At 38.5% G+C, this 26,205-nt stretch overlaps 1 protein-coding gene across 1 annotated transcript in view; it reads left to right on the top strand.

The window, feature by feature from the left end:
- Window positions 1-3,994: 3,994 nt before the first annotated feature.
- Window positions 3,995-26,205, top strand: part of ephb6 (eph receptor B6) — a 37,798-nt gene continuing 15,587 nt past the window's right edge. The window contains exons 1-4 of the mRNA XM_037676611.1: window positions 3,995-4,066; window positions 4,156-4,428; window positions 8,091-8,260; window positions 8,343-8,638. Of these exons, the coding sequence (XP_037532539.1) occupies window positions 3,995-4,066; window positions 4,156-4,428; window positions 8,091-8,260; window positions 8,343-8,638 (811 nt within the window). The remainder of the gene's footprint in view (window positions 4,067-4,155; window positions 4,429-8,090; window positions 8,261-8,342; window positions 8,639-26,205) is intronic.

Genomic DNA, 26,205 nt, shown 5'->3' with positions numbered 1-26,205 from the left:
CATGTTATTTGTTGTTATTTATGGCTAATGTGATTATTATTTAACATTGTTGTTAATTATGGCTAATGTGATTATTATTTAGCATGTTGTTTGTTGTTATTTATGGCTAATGTAATTATTATTTAACATGTTATTTGTTGTTATTTATGGCTAATGTGATTATTATTTAACATGTTTGTTGTTATTTATAGCTAATGTGATTATTATTTAACATGTTATTTGTTGTTAATTATGGCTAATGTGATTATTATTTAGCATGTTGTTTGTTGTTATTTATAGCTAATGTGATTATTATTTAACATGTTTGTTGTTATTTATGGCCAATGTGATTATTATTTAAGTTATTTGTTGTTATTTATGGATAATATAATTATTATTTAACATGTTTGTTGTTATTTATGGCTAATGTGATTATTATTTGTTGTTTGTTGTTATTTGGTATGGTATGATAAAAATCCAAAAAAGTTCAATCTGGTCCTCTGGACATTCAAAAAAACAAAAGCAAAACAAAGCAAAAAAATAAAAAATAAAAATCTAGAAACGTTTCGTCTCTCATCCAAGAGACTTCCTCAGTCTGAGGTGCTGTTTTCAGCTCAGTCTCTTAAATAGCACCTTCACAGAGTGGATCAACCAGTTTTGCTGCTGACAACCAAAACCAGCTGATCACATGCTCAAGAAGGACCATCAGCCTAACAATGGGTCATTAGCACACTGATGGCTGTTTACTACTCACAGAGGACCTCAGACTGAGGAAGTCTCTTGGATGAGAGACGAAACGTTTCTAGATTTTTTTTGTTTTTGCTTTGTTTTGCTTTTGTTTTTTTGAATGTCCAGAGGACCAGATTGAACTTTTTTGGATTTTTCTACCTGGATTATTGAGCATGCATCAGGATGGTATGATAAAAAGTTTATTCATTTAAAAAAACAAAACAATTCCATAAACTATATAAAAAATACAAGAGATTTAAAATGAAAGGCAGCAGAAAGAAGAAAAAAATCTTATTTTATCTGCCCCTTTTTTCAAACAATTGGTTCAATCATAATAATCTTCAAGTAACAGAACAAAACAAATAACTCTTTCTAATTTTTCTAACACTAATACAAAAACACACTAAGCTACTTCATATATTTGTTTTTAACAATCCAGTTTTGATCGTTTTCTTAAATGTACACATTCCCTTCCCTTCTGACTAGTTCTGAATTTTGGTTTGACAAATATCTCTATCCCCTTAAGATTATAACAACTTTGCCTTTTAACAAAATTTATTTGGATATTTAATGGTAATGTGTTATTTTGAGCCCTATACATAACTGATAAAATACTGTAATCTAACAAATCATGGAACTTCAGTAACTTCAGTTGATAAAATAATGTGCTTGATGGGTGACTGTAATGCTTTCTGGTGATAATTCTTACAGCTCTTTTCTGTAAAATAAAAATAGGCTTTGTAAATGTTTTACACGCTTTCCCCCAAACATCAATGCAATAGATTAAATGTGGAACAATGATTGTGTTATACAACATGTACAGAGCTTTATCATTTAATAATTCCCTGACTTTGTATAGTACTGCAATAGATTTAGATATTTTTGTTCTTACAGAATTTATGTGATTTTTCCATGTTAGCTGTTCATCAATGATTACACCCAAAAATTTCATCTCATTAACTCTACAAATCTCAACACCCTCAATTTTAAATGGATCATCAACAGTTCTCTTTTTGTTACTAAATATCATGTATTTAGTTTTATCTAAATTTAAGGATAATTTATTAAGATTAAACCATGTTTGTATTTTATCAAATTCTGTCTTCATCAATTCCAACATCCGTTTTACATCTTTACCCAAACAGAAAAATGTGGTTAATTGTTTATTGTTGTTGCTGTTGTCCATTGTTGTCATCTTTCTTTGTTGAAATCAGGTCTCTCTTGTAAATGAGTCCTCGAGGCTCAATGGGATTTACCTGTCTAAATAAAGGTTGATTGATTGGTGTCATCTGCAAAAAGGACACATTTAAGGAGCCCTGATACATTCACTAAGTCATTCACATATAATGGGATTATTATAATTTAACATGACTGTTGTTATTTATGGCTAATGTGATTATTATTTAGCATGTTATTTGTTGTTAATTGTGTCTAATCTGATTATTATTTGTTGTTTGTTGTTATTTATGGCTGATGTGATTATTATTTATGTTGTTTGTTGTTATTTATGGCTAATATGATTATTATTTATGTTGTTTGTTGTTATTTATGGCTAATGTGATTATTATTTGTTGTTTGTTGTTATTTATGGCTGATGTGATTATTATTTATGTTGTTTGTGGTTATTTATGGATAATATGATTATTATTTAACATGTTTGTGGGCAACGCCTGCAGAACTTGTATTGTAATCGTGAGAGTGTGTGATAAATACGATGCGTTTTCAGTTGTTTAAATCTCATCTCAGCTAAAAAAGACCTTAAATACCCATACATGATTCTAAAATGAGGTTTTCTGCGTGTGCAGGCACTAAATCCCTGAAGAACACCTTCTATAATGTCAGACAAACAAAAAAAATTATAGACCCAAAATGTACACAAACCACCAGGTGACATCATTGTGGTTGGATCCAGCTTTTATCTACTAAATAATCCCCCCACAGGAGAAAGGAGGCTTACTGTAGGGAGGATACACATATATTCTGCACCGACGTCTTTCCAGCCATTGTGATGTCTGCAGAGGGAGAGACTGGACGTAGAATGAAAATAAACTACACATAAACACTAAAAACTACTGCACCAAAAACAACCCCAATTTGTAACCCAGAGCACAGTCTAATTTGAACCGAGCCAACACAGAGTATTTTTAACAAGCAAAGTGGGTTCATTTTATGGACTCACGTTGATTTAAATCACTAAAGTCATTTAGTTCACTTGAGTCACTCAGAGATGTTTCTTTTAGAATTTCCCAAACCAATAAATGACTTACAAAAAAGATACTGCACAATTTAACAAGCTAACCAAAATGTTAACTTGTGTTAAATATTTTTATTACCTGCGTTACCATCTGTGAATGACTCATCCGAGTCTGCAGCGTTTCCAGTGAGTCTTTAACTCGATTCAGAGACCCAACTCATCTGAGTTCGTAGTGTTTATGGGGCTTCAGCTGTTTTTCTGGAGAGCGAGCTCAACTGAATCTGCTCGAGGAGAGGACATGTAGGATTGGGGTTAAATGATTCCTCAGACTCGTGAGTCCTGACTCACTTTGAGGATTTGAATCACTAACCCGAGTGAGTCAGGAACTGACCTGCTCTACAACTCAACAGGGTTGGATTTGACAGCAGCATACTGGGTGAAGTTTTGGATTTAATTTCTAATATTTCAGATACTAAAAGATAAAGAAAAAAAACAATATTTTCTTCATTGGTCAATAAATAATTAATCTGAATTGGTGCTAGCTAGCTGGAGCTAATAGCTATTAGCGTTAGCTAGCTAGCACTAATGTAGGACCCCAAACTCACTGTCCAGAGTAAACTAGTAATTTTTAGAAAGCCAACAGTGTTAAACAGCTTAAAATTTTTTATTTTTTTATTTATTTTTTTTACAGCTTAAAGCAGAAGTTTAAAATGGCAGACTATGAAGAATGACAGCCACCACTGGGTCAAACATTTTGACTCAAGATTTGGTCAAACTCATTTAACCTATGACCCTGCAGCTTTAATTCGGCAAATATAAAAATAATCCAGCAATATTTAGTGTGTGATACCATCATTTACTAGACATATGACTGCAATGACAAAAAAAAATATATATATATTTGTATGCCTCTTTTATTGTCATCACTCTTTGTTTAAAAAAAAAACCAAGTCTCTCTTGTGAATGAGTCCCCCGGGGCTCAATGGGATTTATCTGTATAAAAAAGGTTGCATGAATGAAAAACAATAGTATGAAACAAAGTAATATTTAGGTGATGTAACTATGTCAAATATGGTTAAATGAAGGTGTAAAATGAAGCCTTGGAAGCTAGACGCCTGCTACTTGCCTTCTCTCTCTTTGGGAGTCTTCCTCTACCCACTTGTGGTGGGAGGATTTTTTATTTTAGAACTCCTAGATAAAAACTTTATTTTCAGTTTACATTACCTTGTATTTCTTGTTTGTGTCTCTTTCAGTGGGATGAGGTGAGTGTCCTGAATGACCAAGGGAAGCTGATCCGGGCCTTTGACGTCTGTAACGTCAATCAGAATCCGCGCCAGCAGGACAACTGGTTGGCTACGCCCTTCCTGTATCGCCAGTCGGCTCCACGGATGTTTGTGACGTTGCGTTTCTCCGTTCGTGACTGTGCCAGCCTGCGAACGCCGTTGCCCACGTGTCGAGAAACACTCACCTTGTACTACAAACAGGCCGACTCCCAGTCGGAGCTGATGAGGACCTGGGTGGCTGAGGTGAGATCAAACACTGAATTTGTATTCTGATTATAACTACATCCTCTTACTTGTCTGTCTAATGGTTTGAAGAGGAAACAAAACATTTTGTTGCGTTACCCACTGCCTCCTCCAGACTGCTGCAATGGTCTAAACCAGGCGGTGCGTTTATTAGCCGGTCACCATCACACACTGATTTGACCGTTGTGTGGTGCATGTGCAAAGGGGTCAGTGCTCACACGGCTTTAACATCCCCAAGGATAAATCTCCTGAACGTCAGAACAAGGAAGAATCCCCACAGCTACATTTGAACAGACATGTTCAAGTGTAGCTTGAACAGACAGAGGAACAGTGAAAGCTTCCCAACACATGCTGACTAGGAACATGAAACATAATTTTTTATTTCATTAATTCCTCTGGACACTTCAAAATACTAAAAGATTTATTTTAGTCACAGTTGTGTATGTTTAACCAATGTCCTAAAGCGATAGTTCAGATCTTTTGATGTGGGATTTTCTGAAAATGTTCTAGAAAATGTATAGATAGCTTGTTAATATTACCTCAGGTTTGAAAAATAAGAGTTTAATTTTGACCAAACTGATGAGCTAATGGCTAGTCTGAGTGGAAACAGATTGCTGCTGACTTAAAACAAATTTCGTAGCAACTCATATGAACCCCATTTTATAAATCTTGCCATACACCACCATCAGTTTTGCATTAATTGCTTGTTTGCATAAAATGTGATGATTATTAAACTAGCTGTTAGCTCATCAATCAGGTCAGAATTAAAATGTTTCTCCCAACTGAGTTCGTTCAAAGAGCCATCTGCAACAGGTAAGATACTGATTGTTCAAAACCTTTCCACAGAACTCCACTTCAAAACGTGAACTACTCCTTTAACCTTGTGGGTCTTTGAATGAAACAGTTTCTGTGGTTCTTTCATATCAGTTTGTAAATCAGTGCTCAGTTTAAACCTTTCCAGACGTATTTGGAACCACTGCAGCCAGAAAGCACTCATTTAAAACTCATTCACCAGAGAAATGTGCAAAAATATGTGCTTCTAAATTATTTTAATGACACACTGAAATTATCTTTATTATTTTTATGCACATTCCTGGGTCCAAAAACTGCCCTGGAACATCAAAAGGCCAAAACAGAAAGCAACTTAAATTTTGGTTTTCTGTGCAGTAACATCTAAATATCACAGCTTTGTGTGTCAGTGTATCGTGTTGCACACTGGTAACCGGAATGCAAAACATTTTGATAAAGGTCTAAGAAAGATTTAAACAAAAAATAAGAAAAGTATATTAAATGAAGTTAAAAAAAATTCTCAACTCAGGAGATCCAACTCTTGCAAGGAGGTCTGCTGCCTTGTAAACTTGTAGGATCCCAGTCTACATTGTTACTGTCTGAACCCACAACCTTCTGATCTTGGTGAAGGACCATGTTCTCCTCAAAACATCGTACATTTTCTCTTTATTTTTTTACATTAAGTTCATTTACTGTATGTACATCAGTTCGGATCTTCCAAATAAACTTGAATGAGCTCTCCAGTTGGTCTGCTAACATTTTTTTATCTCTAGACTAATGCTGCACAGAAGAATGTCAGTGTTAGCACTGTAGTAATATTTACATCTGTAACTTCCAGCTGTTTCCATCACATTTAAAGCTAAATGAAGAAGTCCAAAGCTTTTTTGATCAAGAGAAAGACAGATAATCCCCTGCAAGAAGAATACAGTATCACCTAACTTTGATATGTTCTGTAACTGTCAATGATCAAATAATCTTGTTTTATAAAAGTTTTCAAATTTGGTTTGATAATGTATTTATCTATTGGGTTTGCATTTTGTCAAATCAAACTGTTCTTAAAGTCTGACCAGGGAAACACTGTGTTTACAACGATCTGGGTCATGTTTAATGTATAGAAATCTTTTAATTCGGTCTTGCAAATGTTATGAGGCAGCGACATCGTTATGATTAATTATGTGGCCAAATAGAATTTAAAAGTATTACTTCCTCCTGATTTCAGTCCCTGCTTGAGGCATAGTACTTTCAGAAAGAATCATTACAGCCTTCATTAGTGATTCATTGCTGTTAGCGTCAAAAATGCAAAGCCTCTGTTTTTTCCTCTCTTGATTATTAAAGAATTGACTCACAAGTAACACTTGCGAAAATGCAAAATTCTGTCAAATTGTTCTCCATAAATGTCACACAATTAACAAGCTTTAAGCACTAAAATATCACCTGCTGTGCAAATAACTCCATTTCTTAACATTTTCTAAGCAGGCTTCATGTACAGAAGTGTTTAAATTTGTAACTATTTTAACCTTGGTAACCATCACTGTCACACAGGGAGAGATGCAGTTTTTGAACACGGATCCATTACAAAAACTTTTTTAAAAATGCAAATCAAACCCTGATGAGAAATGAGAGGGAAGTCGTAAAGAAACTGGAAGCGATGCAGCAAAGAAAGTCTTGACAACAACTTATATTGGCCTTAATTTGTTATTTATCTATTCTAATAAAAGTTTTCTTTGTGACGTGTGAAAACTCCTAATTACTTAAAAAAATATGTGTTTATTGCATTTTTCACCTAAGAACGTTACCATTATTTTACCCGTGCAGTGCATTCTGGGGCAATGACATACATAGGTTGTAGTGGAGACTAAAATGCAAGGAGTCGTCGATGAAAAGTTACACGATTTGGCAATAAAGTTATATTTTGTATTAGTCCTTGTGCACAAAATATGGGTCAAAACAATCAAATGTGATCAACTTGTGATGTTGAATTTATAAGCTCTGGAGCTAAACCCTAAAACGCTTCTGTCGTGCATCCTAACCCCACCCCCCATTCTGGTCAACAATTGCAGGCACTAACATAGTGCTACGCTAGTGTGCAACACTGAGGTGTCTCCCCCTCCTCCCCCCGTACCATCCACAATAAACCCTGAAGAGATGAGCGCCCAACCAAGCCGACAGAGGAGAAACACTGCAGACTGTGTGGTGACTTGTTGTAAGAAACCAGGAAAACCTGGAGTGGACTTTTAGTAGTTTGTGTATTTTCCTATTAATCAAGTGGAATGGATTTGTTCACGTAGAAATAGAAACAGTGCTGGGAGAACTAATACAGTATTTCATGGTAAATGTGTGGGGGTGGTGGTTTCCAAATGAATAGTTTTTAAATGTGAGGGACACATCCCTTCACATATAATGGATGCGACGCCTGTGGCTCTGGGGCTAACGTAAAAAAATATTAGCTCTGGCGCTAACGTGAAAGCTGAGTCATTTCTGCATTCTCCTCTCTGTCAACACACTCTAGATCAAATTACTGTAAAGGGCTGAACGTCAGATAATGTCCAAAACTAACTTTCAAACTGAATGGAGCTTGCATCGAAGCAACCTGTCTACTTAGCTAGAATGCATTCAGCATAAATAAAATGGCGATGTCCATGGTCAGTTATTTTTTAAAAATGATCAAAACTAAACAGCCTACAATATTTTTCAGTCTCCTTTTTATAGCTGAAGTAATTTATCAAATAAGATATATTGTTCTATTTGGAAGTCCCTTTAACATGAACCCCCACTGGGACCAGCAGAAACCTGTCAGCCTTTATCCTCCTCACCATAGACTCACGTAGACAAAGATGGTTGTAAGTTTTTACATTGTGGTGTTGTCTCTTTAGCCATCTAGTGGAGATAAAGAAACGAGGGAGGGCTGGGTGAAGATCGACACCATCGCAGCTGATAAAAGTTTCTCCAAAGTGGAACCCAGTTCACCTCACCAGTACCAACCGAACCGATACAGTCGCATCAACGTTAAGACACGCAGCTTTGCCCCACTCACACGTAATGGGTGAATATCTCTGTAATACATTTAGTTTCTTTTGTTTTTCCACTCCGAGAAGCTTGATCTTCACCTCTGACCTCTGTTTCAGATTCGTCTTGGCCATTGTCGACAGTGGAGCTTGTGTGTCCCTCATGGGGGTGTCCATTTTCTACCGGCGCTGTCAGGCCACCAGCCTCCACTTGGCGTCCTACCCGGCGACACCTTCGGGTGCAGAGCCGACTGCTCTGGTGCCCGTGACAGGGACCTGCGTCCCCCACAGTAAAGCACAGGGGGGCACCCCCCCTCGCATGCATTGCAACGCTGAAGGAGAGTGGATGGTCCCCGTCGGAGGATGTGTCTGTGACGAAGGACATGAGCCAAACATCAACGGGTCTTCCTGCTTGTGTGAGTCCAGCCAACTGTGATGAGCTTGATCCTTAGAGTGAAATGTCACAGTTTAATTCAAAAAATTATTCTCTAAACGATTGCATCGGAAGCTCAGATATCTCTTTTGTCGTCTGAGTAGGTCAAACACAGATGCATGGAGAAAAAATGGTTTGACATTTGGGAAAATACTCTCATTGGAATCTCCTTCTTTAATGTCACTGCTTCTGGCAAAAAAAAAAAAAAAACCCCATCACATTAGTACATCATCTGATAAATTCACAATGTACTCTGAATATTCTTGGTTTTGTTCCCAGACTTAAAAATAAGTATTAACTTCTAAGCTTTAAGTGCTGGTAGACAGATTGCATTTGTCTTTTAAATAGTTTTTTTTCTTCTGGGTTTTCCATCTGTGCTAAAATAAAGTCAATCTCTCACTGAGTGACTGCTGACAACCAGTTGACCTAACAGCACAAAAAGTACAGAAATTTGTCTTTGGTTAAACATTTATTTGCTGTAACAATACTTCTTGGCAATAACTCTTATCCCATTGAAAAGCCTGTTTATTTTCCTTTAAATGGTGCTGCATATGTTAGAAAAATCCATTTTTTGGGTTGAGCAGAAGAGTTGAGTTTGTGGATTGCATCCATGAAACACTTGCCAAATCTTCTCTGTCCAACTGTTTATTCTGCTATTGACTCTTGTTTGGTGTTAATTGAACTGAATGCTTTATATCTGAAGAAACAAGACATAATGGCAATGTTACAGTTTATTCAGTTAACAAATATACCATACCATACCATACCAATTTATTTATATAGCACTTAAAACAGCAACAAGGCCAACCAAAGTGCTGTACAAAAGAACACAAACATGCACAGCGGACAGGAAAACATAAAATAGAAATACAGATACAAATAGCAGCAGAAGCTAACTAAAATGGCCAACAGAGTAGAGAACAGACCGGACCAAAACAAATCACACCGTGTTAAAGGCAAGCGAATAGAAGTGGGTCTTCAAGCGAGACTTAAAGACTGAGCGTGTGGGAGCCTGCCGGACACTCAGTGGCAACTCATTCCACAGTCGTGGACCTGCAACAGAGAAAGTCCTGTCACCTCTGAGCTTACGACGGGTTTCTGGGACTGAGAGAAGCATCTGGTCTGCTGACCTCAGAGAGCGCGGTGGGACATATGGCTGCAGAAGATCAGTGAGATAGGATGGGGCGGAACTGTTCAGTGATTTAAAAACATACATGAGAATTTTGAAATGGATCCGAAGGTGAATGGGTAGCCAGTGCAGGGAGGCCAAAACTGGCGTGATGTGCTCTCTATAGCCTGTACCAGTTAAAAATCGGGCTGCAGCATTTTGGACCAGTTGTAGACGAGCAATGGAGGACTGACTGATTCCAAACAGAAGTGAATTGCAGTAATCAAGCCTAGATGTTATGAAGGCGTGGATCACTGTCTCGAGGTTCTTTTTGGAGAGTATAGGCTTCAGCTTAGACAGCCGTCTCAGCTGAAAAAAACAGGATTTGACCATCATGTTTACGTGACTGTTGAGTTTTAAGGACGGGTCCATTATCACCCGTCCATTATGGGCCTTAGTAGCATGTGGAAGAACCATACACAGCCTCAACAGCATGGCACATCTCTTTCATGCTGCTTACCAGCTTGGTAACACACTGCTGTGACAACATCTTAGCATTTGTCTCAAGTCAATCAATGTAGTTTTGTTAGTCACTCTGGAACGAACATCTATCCATCCATCTTACGTCAAAGTAAGTTGTATGACAAAGAAGATTTAGCAGTTTTTACGGGCACACCCTACCTTATCAACTCTGCTGCTGAATCCACAATCCCTTACGAACGTGGCACCATTTAAAGGGAATTAAACAGGCATTCCAACAATGTAAGATTTAAATCCAAGAAGATCTGAAACACAAATTTATTTACTGTTTGTGCTAAATTTAGTTTAGAAAAAATTGGCCAAGTAAAACACAGCTGGATGGTTCACTGGTCACTTGGTTGTACTCAGGATTCAATGAAACTGCAGATGAAAAATATCCTATTTTCTCACAATTTTCTTACAATTTAGAGTTTCCAACAGTCACAGTCTAGTGGGATACTATCGTAAGGTAGCTGGGAAAGATAACACCAAATAAACAAATGGAATTAAAACAATCAAGCATACATTGACTCACATAATTGAGCATTTTGAACAAGTAGGTATCCATTGTTTTATTCCATTGTAAGCTGCTTGTATCTTAAGGTTTTCAGTTTAATTTTCGTGCTCAGGACTGTGCCATCTAAACTGGAATTTGTGCTCAATTTTCACTGGACAGCATGTAATAACAAAACATAGAAAGAAACGGTGGCTTCATAAATAAGACCCTTAAACCACAAAATGAAACAGCAATAATCTCACGGATTATATTCCAGGTGTTCAGGATGACTCATATGGGTTCTGCATCTGGTTGCTTTTTTAAGATGTTGGTGTTTTCAGTCTGCATCACAGCAGCAGTCAGAATAGAGACCTTGAACAGTTTTCAGCTGTTTTTTTTAGCACCCAGTTTTTACCCATTCTGAGCATTTATATAAACAATAAATTGCTTTATGAAACTTGAAATGTCAATCATTAAGTGGAAGCAAATATTTGCAGATGTTCAAGTACGAACTGAGAAAATCATCAGGGGACGTCATACGTGAATGGATAATGACACATCCTTAAATATAACGAAACAAGAGCTAAGAAGAACCTTTTAAAAACTTTAAACTAATTTTTGTCATAAAGGGCTTAAAAGATGTTGAATCAAAGAATATATAAATTTGTGGTAGAAAAATATTTAGATATTTAATTTATTTTCTGTCAAATAAACACCATTCTGCTACTATTAGCATCTAGCTAGCTTTTAGCTACTTTTGCTATTTAACTCAAAATTTGCTATTTTTAGCATTTAGCTGACCTTTAGCTACTTTCACATTTTGGCTACTTTTTTGCTACTTTAACAAAGCTTTTTACTACTTTTAGCTTTTAGTTTACTTTTTGCTGCATTTAGCAAATCTTTTGCTAGGTGGAGCAGAGGTTCGAGTAGGTGGGCCTGTGATCGGAAGGTTGCCGGTCAACTCCCCGGACTGACAACATCAAAATGTGGGTGGGAAAGGTGAAACATCCACACATGCCTCCAACCTCATTTACCCCACTCTGGGCCCTTGAGCAAGGCCCCTAACCCCCACCATCTGCTCCCCTGGATGCCCTAGATGGCAGCTCTCTGCTCCACACAGAGGGATGTGGTAGCTCAGTGGCTTGTGGTTGCATCAGGAAGGGTATCCGGCGTAAAAACAATTGCCAAGTCTTCATGCGAGTGAGTTCGTTGTAGCTACCCCTGAAGAAGGGAGCAGCCGAAAAGGAAAAAGAAGCAAATCTTTTGCTACTTTTAGTATCTAATAAGCCTTTTACTAATTTTAGCTTACCTTTTGCTGCTGTTAGCTAGTGTTTATTTTACTTTCAGCTAATGCTTTTAAATTGGTAATTTCTAATCAGACTTTTTTACTTTTAGTTTTAAGCTAGTGTTTTGCTACTTATAGTTTTAAGCGAACATTTAGCTACCTCATTCATTTAGCTAGTGGTTTGCTTCTTGTGTTTTATCGGCTCAGCTTCAGCTTGTTTCCTTGAATTTCAGCGGCCTTTCAGCACTCAGGATTCACGTCGCATTTCTGCAGAAAATGCGTTTGCCTTTTATTTTGATAAACGTGGTTTAAAAAAATAAAAAGGTGATCTAGGGAAGCTAACCCTGATGTGTTGTGACACGAGTGTCTGGCTGCTTTGGTAAAGGGCGAGCTCATTTGAATTAGGACGTCTGAAGCTGTCCGTCAGCTGTTTGGACCGATCTCGTCCTCCTGTCGGTTGTCTTCCTGAGATACGAAGCATGTGAATCGATACTGAAAGGAGCTGCTGTCGCTCTGATTCACTTCTGTGATTGATGACGAGACCAGAAAGAATTGAGGGCAGGCAGGTCACAGCGGGAGGTGGAGACGGACAGTGTTGGATCCATAATGTCTGTAATCTCTGAAGTTTTGCAGCCAGTCCTCGGAAAAATAAATAAATAAATCACAGATCCAGAGATGCTGTGTTGATAGTTTGCTGTTGAAGTGAGATTAATGAATAAAAAGTGGTGAAGAGTACGCAGCTGTCTAACAAATGGTCAAAAAGCACTTCGCACTTCTTGAAGTGGGCGTACGTAAGAGCAAGAAGAAAAAAGATTGAGAGATGTCCAGATGGACAGGAAGGGATATAGGAAGAGAGCAGGAGGAGGGAGAGAGAGGAAGAAAAGGAAAGAACCGTAGTGAGAGGGATGTGACACATTTAGGTCATGGAGATGTAATGGCCACTCGTCTGTGAACAAGTGACAGAAACCGCAGGGGGAGAGAAAGGGGGAGTGTGGGGGGGAGATATAGGAAGAGACTGGAGGATAGAAATATGTAAGTTAATGAGTCAAAGAGCTGAGAAGGCAAACATTTTTATTAGGCATGAAGAAGAAAGAGCAGTTTTATGACAGGTTTTCAGTGCGTTCACAGCCTCTAGTTTAACATTTACAGTCAGAGCTCGTCTGTTTTCTGCGTCTGGCTGTTAAATTCTGACAAATTATCCTTTAAAACAAGTGGACACGTTGCTGCTGCTGCCCACGCTGCTCCGGCCTTTTGTTCCAGCTCTCGTTTGATTGTTTTGTCGATCACTTCACTGACTAATGACGCGGACTGGCATCGTTACGTTGTCCTCTCTGACTTACTGGGAATGTTGAGAAAAAGGACAGATGGTTAGCTGGCAGTGCAATCATCAAAGATTATTAACGGCAGCCGATCCGACCTAAAGCACTGGAGGTTCTTAACTACATTTTGTTCTTGTTCGAATTCGAAATCATTTAATAATGATGAGTCAGCATTGACACTTGTTGTCCTGTTCATACTTTGTGCTATTTTTACCTTTCGTGTAGCAAAATATTCAGCTCCAACAGGATTAGCGTGCTATGACTTTTGGTTTTTGTAACTTTTTATACTTTTCAAAAATACTAAACTTTATTTAATTTCAAGTTCCTGATTGAAATAGATTAAAATCTATTCACTTCACAGTTCTCTTTTTAATATACTGCTGCAGACTTGATTTATTTTTGTCTTCGTATGCATCTTTAACGTTTTAGCTAGTTCTGCTTCTATAAGCTTTTACCTACAGTTATGCTAATTTTAAGTATTGTTTTGCTTATAGTAGCTACTGTTTTGTTCATTTTAGCTGCTGTTCTGCTCATTTTAGCTGGATTTGTTCATTATAGTTATAGTTTTACTAACAGTAGCCACAGTTTTGCTCAATTTAGCTGCTGTTTTGCTAAATCTAGCTTCAGTTGGTTATCGTAGTTTGTTTTAGGTGTAGTTTTACAACCACTGTTTTGCTAGCTTTAGCAGCAATTTTACGAATTGTAGCTACAGTTTAGTACATTTTATATGAAGTTTTGATAATAGTAACCACTGTTTTATTAATTTTAGCTAAAGATTTGCAAACTTTAGATAGTTTTACTATAAATAGCCTCTATTTTTCACATTTTAGCTGCCGTTTTGCTTATTTTACCTACAATTTTGCAAACTTTAGGTATGGATTTCCTAATAGTAGCCACTGTTTTGCTAATTTTAGCTACAGTTTTGCTCATTTTTGGTATAGCTTAGCTAATTCTTGCCACTGCTTTGCTCATTTTACCTAGGATATTGTTTTACTATATTCACTGTTGGTTAGTTGTAACTTTAGCTTTTGTTTTGCTACTTTTTAGCTTCTCTTTAGCTAATTTTGCATTACTTTTGCCGATTTTAGTTTCACCATTTTTTATGAATTTTAGCTTCAGCATCTATTTTGCTACCTTTAGCTATTACTCTGGTAATTCTAGCTTGTGTTCGGCCTGCATTAATTTGAACACATCAGATTTAGCTTCTTCAGCCATCAATCTTCTACACTCAGCTTCATTTCTCAACTTAGGAACTACTGATATGTTTGGTATCCCCATGTTTCCAGCTGCAGTAAAGAGATATCACTGTGAAAAATGAGTTACAAGAAGTGAGTCAGTCTTGTTTAAACGGTGGCCTCCCATCACACAGCTGAAGAGAGTTCCTGGTTTAAGATTCAGGATGTTTTACACAATGAAAGCTTTCATCGTGCGGCCACGCGACCTATTTATGAGCAACCTGCTTCCAGTTTAGAGAAGCACGGGAGGATTTCTGACAGGAAGTCAAGCTAACAGCTGTTCTCAGGGGAGAGGAAAATTATTCTAAAGCCACTCAAGATTTTAACATTTTATATGAATTCAGCAAACTTTTCTTTACACTTTGTGATCACAGTTAATTACTTTCTCATTTAATCCTCAAGAGAAGTACTCTGGGTAAAAAGATGTATGTAAGTATATTTTGCTCTCGTTTTAGATTTTCTTGAAGGACACACAATACCATGTAAAAGTTTTAAACCTTCCCCTTTTTAATATTTTGCTTCCAAGAAGCCAGATTTTCTTGTGATTTTTAAAAATGGCCCTAACATGTTTTCTGGCTGTCTGAGAGTCTTTGAGTTATTCTTGGAAAATTGGTGCTTTTTCATTCATTTTTAGTCAAGAACCTGACCGTTCTGAAACGATTTGAACGTTTGTTGAGACACTTTTTCTCAGCAATGAGTCATCCAGGCCTTTAATGTGTCCAAAAATACCACCCAACATAGCAAAGAAGTCATTTTAAATGGAAGCTTTAAGGCTTTTGTTACCAGCAGCTTCCGACAATAACTTGTTCCAGTTCTTTAGATAAAGATATAAACGTTTTCCATCATAGGCAAATAAAATTGAAGACAATAAACAAACAAATGTTGTGTATCTCTGTGGCCTATTTCACACATGCTTTCTGCTCCACAAACCATAGCGATGGATCTGTAATTATTGTAATTTTTACCATTGTTTGGCCTAAAACTTAAAAATTTCAAACATGTTTATGATATGAATATCGAGTCTCTCATGGTTGTATGAGGCTGGAGTCAGGAACGCAGGCTGAACACAAGCAGCTTCAATAAAAAATAAACTACTTTTTTTTTTTTTTTACAAAAACAAAAGGTTGAAGGTAACACAATGGAAGCACAAAGCAACTCGCGAAGGAAGAGCTGAACGTGGCGCTTATAGAATGATAGATGGATAAATTACTGAGATCGGCATAAACACGGCGAGGCAACGGACAAACTGAAAATACAGAAACCTAAATATCATTAGGAATAAACAGAAAGAATTCATCATGAACATTTTTATTAGTTAATATTTTTATTTTGACAATTCAAAGTTACATTACATTTCTTGCAATGGCTGTCAATATTAAATGTTTGAATTCCAAACTGGATCTAAAATGTACGTTTTCCCTGTAGTAAGAACGTCACATATTCAGACAGAGTTCATTTTAAATGAGATGAATGCAGCTCAGCAGATATTTTAAAAGCTCATTATACATGAATGGGAATGAAGATGTCATTTTGTCCTGGAAGAGTGACAGCTAAAATAGTCAGTATCTGTGTATTTTGGTGACTTTTTGGTAGTTTTTGTGTTTATTGTTAGGTTTATTCTTTTTGGGGGCGTTATGTTTTGTTTTGTGCGCATGGTTCTGCTGCTAGTGTCTTTATTCTGATCAGTCTGTGTTTTTTCTTCTGTGCCACTTTTCATTCAGTCAGTTTTTGCTCTTTCAGTCAGACCTGCTACACCGACGCTCACCTGTTCCCAGTCCTCAATCAGTCCAGGTGTTGCCACTTCCTCGTCAGTCCTGGTCTATATATATTGCTTATTTTCCACAGTCCTCAGCGGAGCATTATGTGTGTTCTCACACCAAGTTCAGAGCCAGTTATTCTTTTTTAAGTCTCCTCAGAAAACTGAAAAAAAGACTTTAACTCAGTCAAATGTACAGATATTGAGCTACAAATTGGTGCAGTAGTAGCTGAAAGTCATCCCCATCCCATACTCTGAGCAATAATAAATGAGATCTTGGGATATTGTATTCAATTAAAAATTTGACCAACAAAGCTATAACTGTTTTTTTTTACATGGAAGGTAACGGGTGACATGCATTCCTTCAAAGAATGCTGGGTTGTGATGGGGGTCAGTTTCACATGTTGAATGCAACCACAAAAATCCAGACCTAAATCCTACTGTGAATCTGAGCGGCTGCTGTTCATTTACCACGTGCAGGATACTCGCCTGGTGCTCAGAAGAACAGATGATGATAAACTGAGACTCGGAGTGAAACGTCAGACGCTTGCAGAAACACGGCCAGCGTTTTGGCAGGCAGGCATTCAAATAGATCATTTCCAATTTATTCGTGTGTCTGTTCGTCACAAGCTCGTTTAAAAGAACACCCGGAGTCTCTGCGATCAGCGTGACATTCAGGAGTTACCGTTTCTTGAAAACTCACCCTCAGACAGAGAGCAGTGATTGCTGCGGCAGCCGCCTGCTGTTTTTCGCTCTCTTTTTTAATCATTTTCCTGCCAAACAGCATGAGGATGAGTTGCCCCTTTTGACATTTGCCTCTCAGAAAGCGAGAGATGGGGAACTCAAACATGGCTGAGTTTATGACACGATTCCACCTGTTCAGCCAGACATGAAGCAGCTCTTTAATTTGGGCAGCTTGGCACTGGTGTCGCAGCGTCCTCAGACCGTTTCTGTCTGATTCTGTTTAAGCCACAGTCGAGGATTTGGGACAAAGATTAGTGCAAAAATGCTGATATGGGCTTTGAGTTCATGTAGCGCTGCATGGTGTGTGTACTCCGACAGTGCAATGTTTGTCACACCCTATTTTTCTGATTGGCTTTACGACAATAAAGTATCTCATTTTGTATTAGTTCCCATGATTTGGGATGTCACTCTGCAGCCAAACTCTTCTTCTTCTTTTTCTTCTTTCGTTTTTTCCCTCTTCAGGGTTCATCACAGCGAGTCATCCTTCATCTCACTCTGTCCTCTGCATCCTCTGTTCTCACTCCAACTACCTCCATGTCCTCTCTAACTGCCTCCATATATCTCCTCTTTGTCTTTTTCTTGGCAGCTGCATTTCTAACATCCTTCTACCAGTATACCCACTGTCCCTCCTCTGGACATGTCCAAACAATATCACTCTCTAACTTTATCTCCCAGTTGTTCAACCTGTGCTGTACCTCTGATGATCTCATTCCTAATCTTATTCATCCTTGTCACTCCTATGGAGAACCTCAACATCTTCATTTCTGTACTTCCAGTTCTTTCTCTGTTTTGTCCATGTCTCTGTCTCCAGATCATACAGCATAGCTGGTCTCGCCACTGTCTTGTAAACTTTTCCTTTGACCTTTGCTCACACACTTTTCTCGCAAATCACTCCTGCAACTTTTCTCCATCTTCTCCATCCTGCCTGGACTCTCTTTTTTCACCTCTTTACCACACTCCCCATGTTCCTGAACAGTGGACCCCCAGTGAAGTCCTGCATCTTTGTGACCTCTGCTCTTTGTAGCCTCACTGTTCCACTGGCCTCCGTCTCGTTCACACACACTTACGGGCAAAACAAAGAGGAAATAATCAATGGCGTAATTGATCGGTATGAAATTGATCGGCACCCTGTTTGTCAACAGCACCGGTGGCAGCTGTTAACCCGGGCCTCGACCGATCCGGTATGGTTTTGCTTTAATGAACTCTCATTATAGTTTTGGCAAAAGTGTTTTACATTGGATGCCCTTCCTGACACAACCCTCACCATTTACTCGGGCTTGGGATCGGCACAAGAGATAAACTGCCTTGGGCTCCCTAGTGCGTGGTTTAATCTGCAGCCATACATATGATGTTTATCAGTTATACAGATTAGATCAGTTCTAGTATTTCCTCTGGACTAAACATTTGTTTATCTGTGTCATTATGATTATTTAGCACTCTTGTTACCTGTCACCATAAAGAAAAAACGAACATGTTTGCGCTTACGAGCAAAACAAAGGGCAAATACTCAATGATGTACTGTAACTGATCGGTATTGATGTTGGCTGCTCGCTGCAGGATGTTTCCAGCTGGAGATCACGAATGAAGCTGAGCACGCAAAGCTGCTCCAAATCAATGGTGTTTGTGGTTTTATTAATGTTTTGGAGCATCAGAATGAACCCTGTTAATTTTTTCTGTAATATAATAAATCTCCACAAAACCAGGTTTCTCATTCTTATGGCAAAATATTATTAATCAGAATGTTAGCATTATGTTGATATTTAGGTTTCCCTAGCTTTAACTTTCTAATCCTAACCAAGTTAGTAAGAAACTCAGTCTATACTAAAACATTGGTGCTGAGTTTCCAGTTTCTATGTTCTAGTTGCTTATGTGGGGAATCAATATTTATTGCATGGCTTTTAAATTAGAGAAATAAATGTTTTTTTCATTCATTCAACCTTTATTTATACAAGTTAGTCTCATGGGGTTAACCTGTATAAATAACCTGTATAAATAAAGGTTGAATGAATGAATTGAGCCATGAGGACTCATTTACAAGAGGCCTGTTTTCAACAAAGAACACAGATAAGGTACAAACGACAATAGACAATCATATAAAAAAAGAAAAATAAATAGAAGAAATGAAATAAAAACGAAACAAAAAAAACAGCTCTATTATACAGTGGTGTAAAATACTAAAAACAGGACCATGTCTGCGTTGGTAAACTGTGGAATTTCTTTAAATCAGCTGGTTTCACTCTGTTTGAACAACCGTTTCCTGACATGTCCTGTGATCCAAACGCAGTCTCTTCCAGTCGCAGAATCAAGTCGAGCTGATGATAACGCAGAGATGTGCAGCCATGATGGTGTGCTGTGTTAAATGACCCAGGGGGCCACCACTGGCTTCCAAAGTTGTTGTCTGAGAATAAATCACAGTTAATTTGTGTGGTAAAACTACCCGAGTCCTGCTGTTTTAACAGGCCACTGTTTGGACTGATAGTCAACAAATCCTGCAGAGTTAAATGAGCAACGCTTTAGCTTTCTTAGACTAACTTGGCATGGTGTGAGCCCAGAAGTTACCCCGCGACGAAGCTGAAAACTGTTCGTTCTTTCCTTCATAATTAAAGGACTCAAGAAGTGACAGCTGGAGGTCTTGCAGTCTGGATCTCTCTCTGTGAGTCGCAGCAACAACACTTTCATTTAGTTATCGCTAAAGGCAGTGGTAGACAAAACGTAATCTCAGACAGATATTTTCTTCACATATGAGCAGATTAAAACCGTGGAATGGTGTTCTAACACTAAGGAAAGTTCCTCTGGAACAGTGACAAATAAAACTGGAATTGTCCAAATTAAATATGATTTTTGCCTTTTTCCCCCTCCCTGATATCATTAAATGATTAATAAAAGACATTACAAATGATTTAATTCATACATTAAAAGTTTTTATCATTTAGTTCTGTTTATAGCTTTCATTTGTCCTTCATTGTTTTATAGGGGAAAAAAATCTAGTTTCTCTCTCTTTGTCAGCAATCACCATGTAACATTAACTGTCTTTGCTGCCGGCAGCCCTGTGGGTCAGTGCCTGGCACTCACTGGATCAAAACCCACCCACCAGCCCATCGCCAGAATCAAAATAAACAGTTGGTTGTGACTAAATGTTCTCCCACAAGAAGGATTTCAGTTTAGTCTGTATTGTACTGACCCGTCATCCCACCCAGAAGAAAAATCAACCTGTAAATTGTGACCAATCCGCACTGGTGGGCTCAAGAACGGATGAGACAGAGCTTTGCTAATGTTTAACATCTATTTAACTTTTTAGTTAGATTTTTTAAACGCTTTGAAAGTCTTGACCCAGTGATTCATAACCTTTGATCTAGATGTCCACTGGCTTCACTTAAAGCCCTAAAACCTCCAACTGCAGTGAGCAGATGACAGCTGATGGGTTCTCCGATGGTTCAGAACCAAACAGCCGAGTCTGAGCAGTGGAGCATTTAGAGGCTAAAAAGACGGATATTTTTCTCAGGAATTGGTGAAAACCATAAAACACAACTTTGTACAGAGTAACAGTTTAAATTAAAGACATCACCCACTGCCTTTCATGCCAGGATTTTAGTTTCAAATTATTTTACAATGAGAAGGAAGAGAGTCGGTGTTGTTTCAGTGAAAAATTTAGTTTAATATCTGTAAACTTGACCGAGTTAGAACCATGTCTGTGTCGGCTTGTATCAGAAGGTTGTGGTGGCCATCTCTAAAACTCACCTGTCTCCAATGTTAATAATACGTACAGGAAATTACTACTTTCTGAGAGCTTCGTAATTCAATTCAGTTTGTTTATATAGCACCAAATCATGTAAGAAGTCATCCCCCTGTACAAAAACATTCACATTCATATAAAGTCAGTTAATAATGTTGTTTATCTAAAGAGCCAACAGACTGCTTTGAATTTTTACTTCATCGCAGTCATCCATTCTAAGCAAGCACAGAGGCTACAGTGGAAAGGAAAAACTCCCTCATGAGGAAGAAACCTCCAGCAGAACCAGGCTCAGGACAAGCAGCCATCTGCTTTGACCGGCTGGGTTTGAAGGACAAAACGAACACAAGACAGGTCCAGGATGGAGGCAATCAGGTTTTCTCTAGGAGGAAAGACAAAACTCACATGTTAAAAAAGAATAATTACAAATACAAGCTATTCATTTGTATTTGTGTCTGTTCATTTGATGAAATGTGATCAATTTGTTCTCTGGTAGTCTAAGGTGATAGCAGCATAGGATAGGGAATTTAACAAATATAATATAGGACAAATATAACTGTATCATCAGCATAACAATGAAAATGTATCCAATGGTGTTTAATAACTTTACCTAATGGAAGCATAAAGTAAACAGTATTTGTCCAAGTACTGAACCCTGAGGAACTCCATGATTAACTTTGGTGTAAGATGATTCATTATTCACTTTTACAAACAGGAATCTATCAGATAAATATGATTTTAAACCATTTTAGAGCCGTTCCTGTAATCCCAATATCATGTTCAAGTCTCTGTAATACAAAGTAGAATATTGTGATCAACTGTATCAAATGCAGCACTGAGGTCTAACAGGACCATTGTAGACACCTGTCCATTGTCAGAGGCCATGAGAATATCATTATTCATTTTCTAAATTCTAACAAGTAACGCCAAAGTTGTAAGTAAGGATGTTACAGAGTGTGCAGAGCTTAGAGTATGTTTGGGCATGACTCTCAGCTACTACCACGCCTAGTTTGAGCTCATTTCTTGTCAAATTGACTGGATTAGAGACATTTGGGGTTTTTCTAATCTTAGCTGTAGTTGTAAGTTTTAAAGTGATTGACCAAAAGTTAACCAGTTCTAGATGTACATCCAATAATTTATTTCTGAGTTTCAATAAAATACATCAAATGGGACACAGAGATATTTTGCTAACAGTACAAACGCTTTGCTTTCCACGGTGGGCGATGTGAAGTACTTTTAAACAAGTCCTCTGTATAACTACACGTCTGAAAGAGCCTTGAAATGAGCGAGTCAGTTGTTTTCAGTCTGAACGTGGACCATGTCTTCATGCATGCCGAGCGTCTGAATCCCACTCCTGACTTTCTGATCCCTGGAGACAATACACGGTGGAGTCGTCTGAATGTATTCAGCTCCACCATAATGAAGGGTGATTTATTTCATTAAAACGTTGCTCACCGTGTTCTCATTTATCCGGTACAGAAGCAGCACAGAAAGAGAGAGGAGGAGGGGAGGGAGTAAAAGAAAGAGAAAAAGAAAACTGAAAATTCTCAAAGGTTTAATGAGCCGAGGTCTCCGGTAAATATCACCGTGAAAGAGCAGCTCGACTAGAATTAAAGTAATTTGCATCAGGCCGTCTGTACTTTTTGTTGCACGGTCATTATTCAAACTGTGTGCAGAACAATAAGTTTTTCATCCTGGAAGGGCTTTGTGGACATGTTAGATTTATCTCCCACATCGGTTTGACCAATTTGACAAATTACTATATTACTGTAAAAGAGCAGAAATTGCTTTCTGCGTCCGAATGAATGAATTGCACAAACAATCTTCTTGTTTATGGGAGAAACTCCAACAATGAGCGTCTCGCTTTTGACGTCTCTGTGTGGTTTTGGAGCTCACGTGCAAATGGATAATATTATACGATGCGCAGAAAGTCTGGAAAATGAGAGCTGGCGAGACAAAGAGTCGTCGTAGGGCAGGTGCGTCCTCGTCTCTCCTGCTGCGTCGTTGCATCTGCGATGGCGCTCGTGTGTGATTTTGTTTTTTTTAGAAACAGAGAAAAAAAAGATGAGGATTACGCTCGGAGCCAAAAAGAGGGATGAGAAGAGAGAGAGAGAAATTGGGTCACTGATCTCCGCTGTAAAGTACGATGTCAGCATCAACTTACTCACCCTGTTGCCTTTTTTTCATTGTGGAAAACCATTTTAGTTTTTTATTGTCTACTTTTTTAATCTGCTTTTTGCCTGTTTATCAAAATCTGACATTTTCTCTTTTTTCCCAGTTGCTCCTCTGCAGCACTTTAATTAATTTTATTACCTGTAATCATTTGTTTTGCGACAAACCGCAGATTAATATCAGTGGGAAATGGAGCTAATAAATAGTCCAAATGTGTGGCTGCAGATTAATTTAAGGGAAAAGTCATTTCAGCTCTGATATTGTTTGTGTGACGACGTTTGTGTCTTTGGTCATTACGGTGACAAAGTGTCTGCCTCAAAATCTGTGAAATACGGATGGAGAACGGATGAGTGGATGCAGCACAGAGAAAGATGGGGGTGGTTGCAGATCAAGCAAAAGGGCAGAGGGTGCATGTTCTCATTGGCTGATGTGAGGAGGAGGAGGAGGTGCTGCTGGAGCTGGAGGTGATGAAAAGCTTTGTAGCAAAGTCATGTTTTGTGTCACAACCGTACAAGAACACATCTGTTAATGTACAGCTGGGACATAAATGATGAAGGACGAGTGTTTTAATCTCATGAAGGCCAAGCTAGAGCAATAATGTTGTCCTTCATCTTGCCACACGTTTCACACCCATCCCCTTCAAGATGGCCACCACAGCTAATCATCCTCTGGGTCTCAGTCAGTTTTGCAGACACTGAGCTCAAATTTGGTGTGGTAGTAGCTGAGAGTCATCCTCAACACATGCTCCAAGTCCATCTTGGCCTAAAACTTTAAGAAGGTCATCCTCAGGATTTCCATCTTGTGAGATCTAACAACTACATGAGATCACGTTTTATGTCTTTAACGAGGTTTGACCAGAACGGACAAAAAACATGTCAGTTTTGAAACTGTGAGGTGAAAGATGACAGGGGGCAATATACAAGCCTTTATTCATTCAAAATTTCTGTTTCATAAACATAATCCCATTGTTCATCCTCCATTTGTCTCTAGCCGTCAGTCTCCACCTCGTCCCTTCTGCAGCCCGTCAACACCCGCTCGCTCGCCCTCCTTTTCCCACTTCACACCTGTTTGACAGCTGAGCGAGCTCTTAAAGACAAGTGAGAACACAGAAAGCCTTTTATCTGTCTCCTCCTCCTCTCTTTCACATCCTGCCTGGATATTTTCTCCTCTCGTCTCAGTCGGCGCTCGCTCATTCAGCATTCGAAGCTCAACTTCGACAAGGTTATATAAAGTCAGGCGTTCGCTCCCTCTGACCATAAACACACACACCTCCATCCTTCAACTCAAGAGCAATTTGAAGCTTCTTACAAACAAAGATTCAAGTGGTATCAGGTTTACACATTGAAAGTGATAAGAGCCATTCTAAATGAGGTACAGCGTGCATGGGATTTAGATAACAGACGGCGTGGACCCGTTTTGAACAACGCAACCATCAGCGGACATTGCTTTGTGTCCATGCAGAGTGTGCATGATAGCAGACCAACCTGGAGGCTGTTTAGGCCCAGTGATCAAGGACTCCTGCTCAGGACGAGCGCTGGAGGGATTGGCAGCGTGAGGCTGTCGTGTCACTCACTTCAACCTCTGCTGCCTTGCTGCTGACAGCAACACGATGCTTTTCACCCATTTTTATCCCCTGAAACATCAGGATAACAGACTGCTGGGTCAAACTCTCTGTGTGTGTGTGTGCGTGCGTGCGTGTGTGTGAGATAGTGAAGGAAATGTGTCTTAAAAAAAGAGTCAAAAGTATCATTCAAAGATGTGGGAAGATTATGAGACATTAATATCTTACCTGTTGTAGATAGCTGTTTCATCTGCCTTAGTTTAGAGCAGTCCTTCTCAAATAGTGGGGCGCGCCCTGGAGGGGCCCAGAGCAATGCCAGGGGGGGCACATGTGACCCAGGGGAACATTTTGTGGCAGGGATTAGGTTTTTTTTTTTTTTTTTTTGGCACCATTTTCATTTTGTCAGGGTGCGTCCGGCAACTGTTTGCTAAAATCCATCAACTCTCAGTCTTACTAATAATAAAGTTATGAACAAATATGTCTGTCTTGTTGTTTGGGGAGCCATGCTTGAACCGTGTCGTTGTAACACCTCCTCAGCTGGTGACGCTCTGGACGCTTAACACCCACAGCACGCATGCGACAGAAAAAACCCCAAGAGAGCATCACCTGCCCCTCTTCCTCTTTTACTTTAATTTTTTATTTTTTTTTAGTTTGTCAAAGCAGTTTTTGTGTGTTTTTTAATACAGAAGTAATGTTTAATAAATGTTAGGAGTCTATTCTTTGCTAACAAGTCCTCCGCTCTGGACGCATTTCACCCACAGCACGCATGCAACAAAGAGTATGAACTCAAAGCGAGAACGACACCTGCACCTCTTTCCTCTTTCACATTGACAACATTTTTTAGATTTTATCGATTGTCAAAGCACAAGTGTGATTTTTTTTTTAAATTTGTTATAAAAACAGATGTTTAACAAATCTTAGGAGACTTTTCTTTGCTAACAAAATATATTTTATGTCACCAAACAACTTGTCAGGTTCTTCTCTTGTGAGTGTGTTCCACTCCCCCCCACCTGCCAACCCGCTTGCTCTGCGCTCTTTGCGACTTTTCTGCTGTCGCTGCTCTGAACACCAGGTCCAGGTCCAGGACCAGGTCCAGGTCCAGGCCCAGCTGAACATTGAGCAGGAGCTGAGAGCTGCAGGATCATGTTTCAAACTCTGCTTCAAAAGCTGTGCACTGCAAAACGTGCTCATTGTATCCATTAATCCTGACTTCCTCATTTTGATTAAAAAAAATTTTTTTAAAACGGCACAAATCGTTTTATTCATTTTTGTTTTGTAGGTCAAAGTGTTGTCTATAACACTCCTGAGTTAAAATGTTGCTGATCAATTTGAATTTATTATTATTTATTGATTGTATTTAATTTGATTGTTCAGCATCAAATGGTCAAAAAAAATTACAGTTTAAATAAGGATATATTTTTTATTTTATTTCAGGCAAATTGATGCACTTTAAGCCTTTTCTGTTACAGACTATTAAACAATGTTAGTAATCTTTGTTGTAAGTTGATCTATATTTCTTTATTTAATGTTAATAAGGGTACAATGTTATGCAGAAGGTGTATTTATAAAAAAATTTTAGACAAATTCTACTATTTACAGTTGCGGCGGAGAGTTGGGGGGGGGGG

Source organism: Nematolebias whitei, chromosome 5 (genome assembly GCF_014905685.2).
Source record: "Nematolebias whitei isolate Nwh7 chromosome 5, NemWhi1, whole genome shotgun sequence".
Taxonomy (NCBI): domain Eukaryota; kingdom Metazoa; phylum Chordata; class Actinopteri; order Cyprinodontiformes; family Rivulidae; genus Nematolebias; species Nematolebias whitei.
This window is presented reverse-complemented; position numbering and strand designations above follow the sequence as displayed.